The sequence below is a fragment of the Rousettus aegyptiacus genome, unplaced genomic scaffold (assembly GCF_014176215.1).
Source record: "Rousettus aegyptiacus isolate mRouAeg1 unplaced genomic scaffold, mRouAeg1.p scaffold_m13_p_8, whole genome shotgun sequence".
Lineage (NCBI taxonomy): Eukaryota > Metazoa > Chordata > Mammalia > Chiroptera > Pteropodidae > Rousettus > Rousettus aegyptiacus.
Window position 1 is genome coordinate 29,637,047 of NW_023416311.1, and position 14,072 is coordinate 29,651,118.

General features: G+C 42.0%; 1 protein-coding gene across 7 annotated transcripts; it reads left to right on the top strand.

Annotated features, from left to right (window-relative positions):
- Positions 1 to 1,049: 1,049 nt before the first annotated feature.
- Positions 1,050 to 11,923, top strand: ZNF3 (zinc finger protein 3). 7 transcript variants are annotated; one of them, XM_016124815.2, is made up of 6 exons: positions 1,050 to 1,157; positions 2,341 to 2,453; positions 4,469 to 4,604; positions 5,673 to 5,764; positions 6,034 to 6,160; positions 7,769 to 11,923. In XM_016124815.2, exons 3-6 carry the CDS (start codon positions 4,550 to 4,552, stop codon positions 8,836 to 8,838), a joined length of 1,344 nt encoding a protein of 447 aa, XP_015980301.2. In that variant the 5' UTR covers positions 1,050 to 1,157; positions 2,341 to 2,453; positions 4,469 to 4,549; the 3' UTR covers positions 8,839 to 11,923. The 7 variants fall into 7 exon arrangements, with proteins under 7 accessions (XP_015980301.2, XP_015980302.2, XP_015980300.2 ...); XM_016124816.2 differs by having other exon boundaries at positions 4,496 to 4,604; XM_016124814.2 differs by having other exon boundaries at positions 2,341 to 2,434.
- Positions 11,924 to 14,072: the final 2,149 nt, after the last annotated feature.

The window sequence follows — 14,072 nt, forward strand, 5'->3', positions numbered from 1 at the left end:
CCTTATCAGCCCTGCAGCCAGACCAAAAGGAAACCCACAGAACAAAGGAAAATTTCTGCTGGTATTGCTAACAACCTATTTCCTTACACTATGAATGCAAAAGAGGAAAAACAGTCTTTAAGTAATGTCCTACACAAAATAAAAGGGGTCCTTCTCAGTGCCTTTACTCTCATCGTCCTGTATTGTCTCTCTCCCTCTCAGGCTCTCTCGCTCTCTTTCTTGGTGAGGAGACCACACTGTTAACGGAGTGTTACCGCTTCTGTAATAAACTTTCCTTTTGACTTTAACTTGGCTGTGTTTTTGAATTCTTTCTTATGCTCCCCAAAGACCCCTTTTCTCTTTCAGTGCAAGGCTTGAGTTTCTCCCTCCCCCCACCTCGGGAGAATCTGCCCAGTCCTGCATCAGGGGCAGCCTGCCCTGGGCTGGGATAATACAAACAGAAAACTTTGGAGGCATAAAGTTGGTTTATTTGAAAATTTCAAATAACGGTGATTTCTAAAAAATGATGAACCCTTCCAAAGTTTGCTATTCTTCGGCTTAGAGCTCCCAGTTGGTACCTTTGCCGGGGACTCCGGTCGTTTGGGCACCGGGAACTCTCCTTGGACATTAGCTCCCCCTCTGGAGACCTCCTGCGCAGTGGGAGCTGGGGTACCCCGTTTTCCCCAGGCCCTATCGTCCTCTTCACACCGGCTCTGCACCCTCCCCAGCCAGCGGCAGCAAAGCATGAGCCCAGAGGCGGAGGTGTGCGGTCTCCCGTGGGGCCCAGCCACCAGGGGCGGGGCTGGGCCACAGGCAGGGGCGAAAGGCCGGAATTCCAGTCGGCGCTTCCGCTCTGCGCCCTAGTCCTGGATAGAAGCCAGGAGGTTGCAAACCACCGAGAGGCGAAGACCTCCCATTTTCCTAGAGAGAACAGGTGGACGTGGGGACACGAAGGGGGGGTTGGGGGTAGTGAAATGAATGGCGCGCGCGCGCGCGCGCGCACACACACACACACACACACACACACACACACACACACACACAAAACCACGACCCGGAAGCGAAACTGAGGGAGCTTCCGTTCTTTGTTCTGTCCCCGGTGTGTGGGTCTGTGACAGTGTCCAACGGGGCCTGGTGCTTGTCCGGCGCCCCAAAAGTCTCCTGTCCCTGCCCCCAGGGTGAGTCCGGCCGCCTCCGGGGCTCATGGTGAGACGGAGGCTGTGGTTGCCAGGGAAGGGGGTGGTGTCCGTGCCGCTGCGGCCCGCGGGATAGCCAGGCCCGCCCAGAGCCACGGTGTCGAGAGGCAATACTCCCTCACTTGCTGCGGGTCCCCGACTCCGTTTCCCCAGGGACCCCGCCCCCCACTCCGCCCTCGAGCTGAACCCTGCGTGGGAGGGAGGAAGGGGGCTCCAGTTCAGGTTTTGTGACTTAGCACCCAGCCCGAGCACTTAAAAGTTCCACTGTGGCTGTAGAGGAGTCCCTGTCTTCAGAACAGCTGATGTCTTGGTAGCGACCCTATCTTGGTAGCTTTTCGAGATGCTTTTAATTGAGTTTCACACAGTTATTTGCGCCCGCGGCGGAAGAAGAGGTTTGTTTACTTAGTTGGGTTTGAGGGTCACTGAATGAGTTCTCCGAAGTGTGCGCAGTTAGAACTAGGTCCGGGAGGGCGTGCACACTAAGATTCCGGGAATAATCCGCTGGCACCCTGTAAATCGAGTCTTGTATAGGAAGTGGTACAACTGTGTCTGGCTCACATTTTCAATTGTATTAGATTCCTGATTTGATCCGCTCTTGAAATGGGATTGAACACAGATTGGTGTTTACGTCTAAAGGGCATGTGTAAACTACTGGAGAATAAGCAGAATGATAAACCTTAAATCTATGGTTAATTAGAGAAATTATAGATATTTGTCCCCAAGAAGAGAAGTTTGTGGGGAGAGTGGGCATCATTTGGTTTTGTGGAAGTGTGTGGAAGAAGGTTGTACCATTAAAGCTCTATAGGGCACTAGGCATCTGTGAGATGAAGGTCAGAGAGGATAGGTTTTCAGTTTACCACCCGAAGGCCTCTTTGATGGCTAAGCCGTACAACAGTGGAACAGATTCTTTGCTGAAGTATTGAGATTACCTAATAAGTTAGCAGACAGAACATTAGGAGGTGTGTCTTAACACTGGATGGGAGGTTGACCTGAAGAACTTTCATGTCCCTTTCTGTCTCCAGGAGTGCAACGCAAATAACAGTTGTGGTCTTAATTGGTATTTATTAGCATATGTCTTTCTTTCCTTATCTGTAAACATTTAGAGTAAAAGTGAAGTTTACATGAATATTTTTAATTCCTTTTTCTTCTTTTGTCCTTAATACAGCCATTTGCACCAACTAAAGTCAGAATTCCTAGGAACTTGAACAGAGGCTCTCAATAATTGCTGCTCTGGCCTTCTAGGGATAACTCCAAAGAAGGTAGGGAAGAATCCAACAGGTAAAGCTTTCCATGTCTCATTTTCACTAACAGCTTATCTTTCTCAGTCCCCCAAAACAGCTCCAGGGAGAGGGGTTGACAGTGGAGCAGGGGAAGGGCCCTAACTGCACCTGAAGCTGTGAGAGCATTATGGAGATTTTTCTTTCTATGAGAAACATTGTTTACTGATCCAGACACTGGGGACTTGTTCTCAACAATGTGCCTTTGAGCTCCAGCTTGGGTTAACCCAGCTGTGAGGAGGGAGCATTGCTATTTTTCTCTGAAGTCACAGCCTCTGATTTCCCTTTCTAGGGATAGTTTAGGCTAAGAACTGATTTGTTGAGGGTGTCTGCTTGTAAACAGTCCTGGAAATTGTAAAGTTGGTTGATAAGAACAAAATGATGGCTGGCTCTAAAAGTTAAAGGGACCCAGCTAGAAAGGTGATGGTGGCAAGAGGGTGTGTCATCCACCTCAAGCTAGTGGGCCTGGCTCATGCCTAATTCAGTGCTTTTCACTATAATGGCATTGGTGGAGGGCATTTTATAGCCTCTTGTTGCCCAAAGACTAGAGTTCTCTTAACTCTCAATGGCTCTCAGACAGAGCCCCTCCCCTTTTTATGCCATATGTGAGTAGGACAGTTTGTAATGATAAATACCATTGTATTCCTGGTTTTTTTTACCCCTTTCAGTATTGTCTTGCCATATAGTTGGGATTCAATGGATGTTTGTTATATGAGCAAATAGATAAGGAAAGAGAGGTAGACAGAAATCCAGAGGTGTTTTTTTGTTTTGTTTTGTTTTTCTTTTTTTGCTCTTGCCTAAGTATAAGGATGCTCTGGTGGGTGTTGCATCTATTATAGATCTATTGATTCTTCCCACAGCATTCAAGTGTGAAGTGGAAACTTCTACTTGAGATTCAAACCTTAGAAACCTTAGTCTTGGTGTTAACGTTACATTTTATTCACTAGAGCCACAGAAAACATCTCTTTTGATTGTTGTAGCATGTTGTAGTATTAATAGGGATAAAAACAGAGTAATAAATAATTTTGTGTTTTTAAAATTACTGGTATTTGCTTAGGGACTTATGTTATTACCCAAGGACATGCATTAGGAAGGAAGGGAGGAAAAAAAGAAAGTTGGCTGCTATTTTCTCTGTCAGAGGAAACACAGCAACTGGGACTAGCCTTTTAGATACAGGTAGATATATGTACCCACTCCATGTAATGAGATGCACAAGGATCTTAAAAAGGCCCCAAATCCCTCAATAATATTCCACCTTTGACCGAGACTGGAAGCAGAAAACTGTTTTAGAAAGAAAGGAGAAACAGGTTATCTTATTTAATTTAATAGATTCGAGCTGTTTGCTCTAGTTTTTTGAGACAGGTGATGTTATCCTAGTTTTTTTAAAATGAGGCAGAGAACTTATGGAAAGTTTCTCTGATTTTTGTTATTTAGGTTCTACCTTATGGCCCCTTTTCCTCTAAGAATAACACCTTAATGTAATAAACAGCTAGAAATCTAATAAAGCAAGCTTTTTCTCCTGGCAATTCTAATGTATGTGAGGGTTTTTTTTTTTTTCCTCCTCTATAAACAAATAGCTTTATCCATTATCCCAGTTATTCTTAAAAGTTGGTATGGTGCATACATTTTACATTCTGTATTTACACTCTCTTTTTATCTTTACTCTGATATTTTTCATGTTTTTGATGATTGCTTAGTATTTAATTCTGTTAATGTTATTTGGCACCAGTGTTCCCCATTTTTTGTTGTTATACATATCCCTCAGTGTGTGAGAGGAGCCAAAGGTGGGATATTGTTAAGAAATGTGGGCCCTTTTACTGATTCTCGTGTAATCTCATTACAGGGAGGGGTGGTTATATTCACCAGGGACTTCAAGACTAGTTGCTGCTGCTGCTGCATTTCCTCTTGCTGTTCCTGGGTACTAGCTGAAATGCTAGTTCCCCTCTTTCTGTATCTGAGAAATGTTTTTTGTTTTTTTTTAAATTATCTTTGAACCTTGAACTTTTCCTTCTGCAGTACTTCCTTATTCTCATTCAAAACCAGCTTCCTGCCAAGTCTGCAAATAGAGACCAGAGACAGAAGCTTCTGGCCCTACCCATGGAAACTCAGGCTGATCATGTATCTCAGGAACCTCAGGCCCTGCTTGAGAGTGGTAAGGAATAGGGATTCATTCATTTTTTTTTTTTTCAGTCATTCAAAAATCATTTATTGAAATCTCTTATTCACCAGGTACTAGGCTAATCACTAGAATCCAAAATGGATAAGCCACAGTTTTTGCTATTCAGTAACTCACCGCTGAGTGGGGAAGGCTGACTGAAGCCAATAATTAATGTACAGCTGAGGCATTTTTAAGGGCTGTGGGTTCATTGTGGAGGATTAAAACTGGCAGTCACTGAATTCCATTTTCCAGGCTCTTTGTAACAGCCAACTTCATAGTCCCGATTTGTGCTCTTTAAGACCATGTGCTTAGAGGAGGCAAAAGGGTGAAATGGATAGGATGCCACAAGAATATTTGTATTTTGCTTTCATAGACTGCTTTCATGACTTTGGATCCAGTTTCAGTCCTAATGAGTATTATTGCCATACTTACTGGGAAAAGCATTTAAGGACCTTTTTGTCTGGGTTATTCTGTGGAATCTAGGATCTAGGGATTTAGAGTCTCTAAAGGATAACTTTGTTAACCTAGGAAAAAGATAGGCACTCAAACACAGAAATAGGAAACATTTGTAGTGTTTTGAGACTGGTAGATTGTATGGAGAAGGGCTGTGGGTGTTATGTTTTCAGTCAGGACTAGGTGAAGTTACTAGTTTTCCTTGGGTCTAAGAGAACTTCATGCAAGAGTTTGAATTCAGAGATGTGGAGAATGATGGAAGGCACATGAGGAAACAGCCTGGGTTTCTGGCCAGGCTTGGGAGAATGGACAAGAATACACTCAGCAGTAGGACTAGGTAAATTTCATTGAGAATAGAGTGATCAGAGAGAAAAGAAGGGACCAGGGATAGATTGGAGAGCAAGAATCAACAGGATTTTAGATACCTCTTCTCAGGGTAGGCCCACACTGTATGTGCCTATGGTAAGCACCTTTAGTAGCTGCAGAGAAAGTGAATGTATAAATGTCAGAGGGAGTGGATCCTAGGTTGTCACATGACCCCATGAGGTTTCTGTAGGTCAGGAGGCCAGAATACAGATATACTCTCATGGACCGCATTATTGTCTTTAGCTCTTCCTTCCTCAAAAGTTCCTGCATTTTCCGACAAGGGAAGTCTAGGGGATGAAATGTTAGCAGCTGCACTCCTAAAGGCCAAGTCCCAGGTAAGCTGTGGTTCTCTTTACCATTTTGTGGATGTTGTTGGTGCAGCAACATCCATTCAGTGCCCTTACCTTGATTCTCTCCATCAGGACTGTGGTCACTTCCTGCTGAATGATTGACTTTTCTTTCTTGGATTCTAGTCTCTCTCTACCCCAATCTCCTTTCCCTCACTTCCCAAATATGCACTATTCAACCCCATCCCAGATATTTTTTTGGTGTTGCCAGTCCCACCTCTCACCCTGAAATTGCATGCAGGAACGTGTTGTTTCAGGAGTTGGTGACATTTGAGGATGTAGCTGTGTACTTCATTCGGAAGGAGTGGAAGCGTTTGGAACCTGCTCAGAGGGACCTCTATAGAGATGTGATGCTGGAGAATTATGGGAATGTGTTCTCACTGGGTAAGGAGTTATTCTTTCTCAGTAAAATTCCCTTGGCATTTCTTTGCTTCCTTGTTTGCTAGTAGCAGTTGAGTCACTGAAAATAATTAGCTAAGGATAGATTTACTCTCAGAAAATTCTAACAATAATAATGACTTCCATTTATTGGTATACTAATTTGTAGTTTATAAAGAGGTTTCGTATAGTCTCTCATTAATCATCATAGTAACAGCAATTGAAGTAGCCAACATTAGTCTCATTTTATAGGTGAGGAAAGAGTGGTCAGAGGTCTTAATTGCTTTACATATGGTTCTATAGCTGGCGAGTGGCAGAACTTTAGCCTTGGTCTTTTTAAGTCCAAATATGGTACTTATTTCCATGTTAGTCTTAGGAGTTAACAAAGATTCTAAAGACTTCCAAAAGCTTAACATATTGGGACCCCTGAATGTGTGAGATACTGCTCTGTGCCCAAGTGAATATTATGGAACTTTGTCTCTTCCCCTTCTCTTTTGGACTACTATAGGGACTGTTGCTCTGTTCAGGACCTTGTTCAACTGCTACTCTCATAGAAATTCTCATTTGTAATAGGGAACAGTTTGCTTCTTAAACGTTAGTTAATTCCTCATCTCTTACTTACTTTAAATGAGGACATTTTCCTGAGTAGTGCCGGGAGGTCTTCCTAACTCATATTTGAGACCTCCCTGAGATTTTTTTCTGTCCCTTGCAGATTCTGGGTCTGGGATTGAACTCTGGGACAGCTTGGTATGAGCAGGATAAACCTTGTCCCATGAGCAGGATTCCCAGTTAAGAATTTTGACATGGCCTCTGGGCTGGAGTAAGAGGAAGAGCTGAGGGTCTTGGGTTTGAAGGGAACTGAGAACAGAGATGTATTGAGTAGATATGTTTGAGTGAGAGAGAAACGGCCATTTTTGTCCCTAACACTCATTGTCTTGTATTTACTTTTTAAAATGTTGACAAACTAAAAATGCTAACTCTTTATGCTTATTCTCTGTGCCTGAAGTTTCTTTTAGAAACCCCAAGGCAGTGAACATAGAGAAGTCAAATATGGAAATTGTTTACATAGCCTCACATCAGCATAGCCTCCTAGGCCTAAGGCTCAGAGATGGACTAACTTTGTCTTTTGCCTATTGTCATGGGTTTGGCATTTGTGGCTCAACTGCAGACATGAGTGTTCTTTTAATCTGGGGCTGTAGCGGTCACTAGTCACCTCACCTTTGTTGCTCCTTCTTGCTCTGCTACTGTTTCTCACCTTCCCTACTTTTCTTAGGAAAACTGTTTTGAAAGTCACCATCTCCCTAATTCTATTTATAGTCTCTAACCTCTCTGAGGACTTTGTCACTTCATTAAATGTCCTCCTTATGATTTTGGTTTTCTGGCTCTGCCTGATCCATCATCTCCTTACATATCTAACTTTCTTTATACTTCCAGCTCTTTTCCCAGTTTTGTTCCTGCTTTTCTCCTTCCCTGTTTCCTTGACCCAGTTCTTTTATTCTGCCTTAGCTACATACAGCCTGGGCAGTTAAGAGGCCTGCACATGATTATCTGGTCCTCTGGTTTTGATTTTTTCTTCCACAAGGAACAAGTGATTTTTGTTTTGTATTGTGCCAGATGGTGAGACAAGAACTGGGCATGATCAAGACATTTCTGAAGAAACAGGATCACATGGGATGCTGTTGGGAAGATTCCAGAAGGATATTTCTCAGGATCTTAAATTTGAAGAAGCCTATGAACAAGAAGTCAGTCTAAAGAGGCAGCTGGGAAACTCCTCTGGAGAAAGACTGAATAGGAAGATACAAGATTTTGATCAAGTGACAGTTGAGGAAAAGCTGACCCCCATGAGAGAGAGAAGTGAGAAATATGATGATTTTGGGAACAGCTTCACTGTAAGTTCTAACCTTATTTCACACCAGAGACTTCCTGTGGGAGACAGACCTCATAAGTGTGATGAATGTAGCAAGAGCTTTAATCGAACTTCAGACCTTATCCAACATCAGAGAATCCACACTGGGGAAAAACCCTATGAATGTAGTGAATGTGGGAAAGCCTTTAGCCAGAGCTCACATCTGATTCAGCATCAGAGAATCCACACTGGAGAGAAACCTTATGAATGTAATGATTGCGGGAAGACCTTCAGTTGTAGCTCTGCTCTCATTCTGCATCGAAGGATCCATACCGGGGAGAAACCTTATGAATGTAACGAGTGTGGGAAAACCTTTAGCTGGAGCTCCACCCTTACTCATCATCAGAGAATCCACACTGGAGAGAAACCATATGCTTGTAATGAATGTGGGAAGGCCTTCAGTAGGAGCTCCACCCTTATTCATCACCAGAGAATCCACACTGGAGAGAAGCCCTATGAATGTAATGAGTGTGGGAAGGCCTTTAGCCAGAGCTCACACCTCTATCAGCACCAGAGAATCCACACTGGAGAGAAGCCCTATGAATGTATGGAATGTGGAGGGAAGTTTACCTATAGTTCAGGCCTTATTCAGCATCAAAGAATCCACACAGGGGAGAATCCCTATGAATGTAGTGAGTGTGGGAAAGCCTTTAGGTATAGTTCAGCTCTTGTTCGCCATCAGAGAATTCACACTGGAGAGAAGCCTTTGAACGTAGCAGGGATGAGCAAAAGTTCTCTCAGAGTTACTGCTGAATTAAATATCAGAGAGTCGACATGAAAGAGAGCTGTACCCCTGTTTTTCTCACTTCTGAGTCTAAAGAGCTCCTGCCTTACTATAAAAGTATGAACAACTTAGGATACACCCCTTGTGATGCAAACCTTTCACTTAATGGGGCAAATTAGGCAAATCGTCCTGGCACAATGATTAGCAACCTAGTCAATTTCCCCAGGAATGATAGGCCAGCTCTGAAAGATTATGAGGCAAGCAGCAGATTAAGTACTGGGAATAGAGGGAAGCTCTGGGACCAATCACCTTCTGTTTTCGAAGGCAGTTTGCACTAGACTTTTTTCTCACACCAAGGGAGCCTTTCTTTCCAAGGTGAGGATGTAAGCACAGTGGGAATAAAATTCTAAGGATTCTTCTAGTTAGAGTCAGTATAGTCAGCACAAGGCAATGGAATGTTCTGAGTCATGTTATTTCCTAAGAGTGGGAAAAGGCTGTATTTGAAAGCCACTGTTTCTAATCCACCTTTAAGTTTTGATAAGGAATGTGTTATTTTGCTTCATAACTTCATTAATTAGGGAAATCGGATGCTGAGGGATTTGTTATTTTATTGAGGGTGGGGAAATAGGTTTTCTGTGGTAACTGTATTCTCTGGGGCCCTTGGAGTAGCAAGACCAAGTTTCTAAGAGCAGACTGGCGGTTTTGTTGGAGAACCCTCTCATTCTCCTTTGTGATAAGACTAACTGGGAAACCCATCTAATCAGTGAGTCTTAACATGAGGGAATGGGGAATGGATCAAAAGCTTTTATCATTGGCCTCTTCATTTCCTCTCACCACATTCTGCCTCTCACTGCTCCCACGATGATATGTGTTTTAATCTAAACCCCTAGTTACTAAGAATGCTTTTAAAGGTGCTCATTCAGCCAGCTTGCCCTGCCCTTTGTCACCTGTGACCTGTGACATCTGGCCCTAGCAGCCAGACCTCTCCTGACCGCCCCTCTGACTTCAGTAGCAAAGCATGAATGCAAATAAAGAGCAAGTCCCAGCAAAGGAAGGCTTTGGCCTGACCCTGATGGCAGGGTTAGAATGGAGCTCCTGAGATTTCCCTGCTAAAGGGATAACCTTTCCTTATGTTTTCTCAATTCTGCTCATCTTGTAGCATAAATGAAGTGCACTATTAAACAGAATAGTTTTTCACAAGGAGAGATTGAGTGTGTTTTTGTGCAGGGGCCAAATTTATTTCATTTTGTACAGGAAACTGTAAGTAGAATCTTTAAAATTTTACAGATTTCTCTTTTAGTCACAAATGTGACCTCTTTCTGTCAAGACTCATTTTACTAGCTACTGCCATAGACCAATCATTTACACAGTTCTCATGTTTATACCCACATGTAGGATTTTATGTGCTGCATATCCTGTGTAGTATAATGCTTAAAATCAACACCCCAAAACAGAAAGGTGTTACCGGACATGGGATCCCTGACAACATACTTGGATATTAGGTAGCAATGGACATATTTAGATATCTTCGTTTAGCTGTTGGGAAGATGTTACAGTTACTGAGACTATCAGGAAATGTCTGCAACTCTGGCCTCTGAAAAATTTTGGATCACATTGTGATTCACCACCTAATAGTTTTTAATTTTTCAAAGCTATAACGAAACTCATCTTTTTTGCTCTTCTGACATTCACCATGCAATCTGACATGCAGATTGACTTCGTTCCTCAAAGTGTAGATCATGGAGTCATATTAGAATCACTAGGCTGCTCAAGTAATGTAATGCAGGTTTCTGAGCTCCAAAAGCAGATTTATAAAATGATTAATGAGAACAGAGCCTAAAAATTTAACAGAAGAAATAGTAATGGAATAGAAAAAATTTATAGGAGATAAATGAGCTAAGTCTTATAAGACATAATATGTAGTAAATGAGAGGAGGTTCCAGGCAGGATAGTTAGGGTAGGCCTGAGCATGGCCTCTTATGTGGAGATCTAAGGAAGACCCCTGAACAGGTAAAACTACTAGGTGATGAATAATAATTACATGTGAACAACCAGCTCTGCCCAGGTGCTGAGCTGCACCCCGAAAAGACCATGACTTAGGGCTTCTCAGTGGGACATGTGACTGGTAGGGGCCATTGCATGAAAAATGTTTTTTAAATATCTTTGAAACTAATTCCCTAATATTTCATTCACCTCGATTATTCTTATTCTCATCAATCTCTAACAAAATTTCTTAAACGTTTAGTCATGGTATCAGTTTGTCTCTCTCTGCCATTATCCTTGGAACCCATTTACTTCCATACCCTGAACTATTACCTCTACAAATAAGTTTAAATCTGCGTGTGTTGAACTCATTTCTCTGAAGCTCCAGTCTCGGGTTTCCAGCAGACTGCAGGACATTTACTTTTGGACGTCTAAAAGTTTCAAGTGATATGTTTCAAACCAGATACATCTTTTCCCATAAGCTGGCCCTTCTAAGAATTTCTGCAACTCTCTCAGGGTCACAACTATTGAGTTTTCTTAGATGACTCATCCTTTTACATCTAACCAACATCAAGTCCTGGGCAGGTTTGGTTAGTACAGAGTGGAAATAAACTTGTCAGAGGGGAAGGTCTTAAGAGTTAATAAGGTCATGGAGGACACGAGATTTCACAGTAACTGATATGGCAAATACTCTGGGTGTTTTTCATATAATACATCATTTAATTCTCAAAACCTGTGTGAGGCAAATGTTAGTATAATTCCATACTGCAGATGAGGAAATGCGATTGAACTTGCCCAGTGAGATAACGATGATATCAGAGAATGGAAGACCTCTCTTGGTGGGAGGCCTAAGTGGCTTGGATGTGAAATGGGGAGGCACATGTGAAGAGTAAACTTCAGGCAATTATCTTGTTCTGTCAATTGTGATTCTACAGTCTCATAGTTCTAGTTCCTCTTCATTTCCTTTGCTCCTAAAATAGAGTTCATTTAGGTCCTTATTCTCCCCTGGATTATATAGTCTAATGGATTGATATCTTTATTTTCTTTCAAGTTAATCTCCCCAAAGTACTATACCTATCTTGTCACTTCTTTATCAGAAAGTTCCAGTGGCTTCTCCCTTCTTACAGAATAAAATTCAGACTTTTTAGCTGGTCTATACATGTCTGTATGGCCTTATCTCTTACTGTTCCTCTTCACACATCTGAAAACCAGGTGTGTGAAAAACCAGAGCTGAACAGTAGAGTGGTAAAAACATTTTATTGAGAACTACTGCAATAGGGGAAAAGACCTCAGTGTAAAGCCGGGCTCAGTTCTGAATACAGTATTGTTAATGAGAATTTATAGCAAGGAACAGAATGGGGTCAGTGGATGGGAAAGTTGAAAGAGGAAACAAAAGGGATAAGGGTTTTTGGCTAAACTGACCTAACAGGATTCTTGCTGAAGACAAGCCAGGGTGATCAGGCATCACCCTGGGGTGATGGCGGAGCATGAACTGGATCAGGTATTGAGGGGTATCAGAAATGGAGGGTGGGGGACTCTTGTTAAACTGACTCAGCAAGGTTCTTGCTGAAACTAGATTTTATAAGCAATCACACAAATGGACCTAGGAGAAGGTTCTGGAACCTGAGCAAGGTTTGGTCAAGCAAAGAATCTTTATCATATTAAATAGCAAGATGATAACAAAGCCCCATACACACCCTACATTCACACCTATGAATTTGTTCGCTCACAGTGTTCCAGTGTCCTCACAGCTCCAGCTCCTCACATCCAGTCAATAAAAATCAGTCCAAGAAGGCCTTAAAAACCACCTTTGGCCTCCCACTCAGTGCAGAAACTTTCAATGGTACCCCTGACAGATGACTATCCATTCTTTATTGTAATACCTTCAAGGATGAGAGGCTCTTTGCACTGGACAAAAACAGGCAATTCTACATGGAGCATTCTGATTGCTAGAAATTAAGTTGACCTGAATTCTGCCTTCTTGTTAGCTTCTGCCTTCTACTGTTGGCTTCTAGTTTTGCCTTCTCATCTGTAAAATGAGAGGGATGGGTAAGATTTTCAAGGACATTATCAGTCAGAAAAAGCAATTTTATTCCTAGTACTCCCCCATCCCATGTCATGCCTGTTCTTTGAGATCCAATTCGAATAATTCTGGGAAGGGATATTATGTGTTAAGTGTTCAAGGGAAAAACCTGGTTTTACTTAAACGCGTCAGCTGACAGAGTGGGAACCATGGAGTGATGATGGAGAACATCTTAACAATGTTTCTTTTTAATTAAAAGGTTATTTTTGTAAGCCCCTAAATATTTTTTTTCATAAATTATTTGTACAGTTTAAATTTTTTCTACTTCAAAAAAAAAAAAAAAAAAGGAAAAGAAAAGAAAGCCCAGTCAGGTGTATTATTTTAAATATGTCAGTAATGAACTGAAGATTTCTAAATGAATCAAAAATTACATGGACTATTTTCTATATACAAAGATAAATATGGTCATCAAAGTGGTTTCTCAAGTAATGATAATTTCTTCTTCCACAAGCATAGTTTTTCCTTCTGTATTCCATACTTTGGTTGCTGACATCAACTTCCCAGGTAGCCAAGCCAGAAACCTTGGAATTGTTCTGGATGAATTGTTTCTCTCCATCTCCTTATCCCTACGGCTTGTCTATATCCTAGCCCATCCTGTCTTAACCCCTAGGTCAAAGACCAAAATCTTTATTATGTTGCAGGGCTTTCAATTTCCTAGTCCTGCGTACTTCCCCATCCTACCTCCTAACACCCCTCACCCTGACTCCCACTTTTCTTCCCTCCCACATACACTGGAATGATGCAGAACCACAATTACAGGTGCACAAATGCTGTTTAATGCTGTTCGCGCATGCCGTTTGTTTTTCCTGAATGCCCTCATCCACCTAACAAACTCCTATTCATCTCTGAAAACCTCATTATAAGCTTCACCTTTTCTGTGGAGCCTTTCCATGGCATTGTGCATGCCACCTTCTACCTGTGCTTTCATTATTTCCTCCAAGCTGCCTCTGCATCTTGTAATACTTTTATTATTGCACTTATCCCTCATCTGTTACTTCTTATTTGTTCATACATCTTACTTCCTCACTATGGTGGCAGTTTTCCTACATTTTCACTCTCTCTACCACAAATATGTATTGCTTTCATAATTAGAAAAAAATTAAGAAAAATAGAAGTAACATCCATTGAACACTTACTATATGTCAGGCATCCTTCTAAGATCTATATGTTAATTCATTTAATCCTCTCAATTCCTGTGAGGTAGGTTCTATTATTGCCCTCA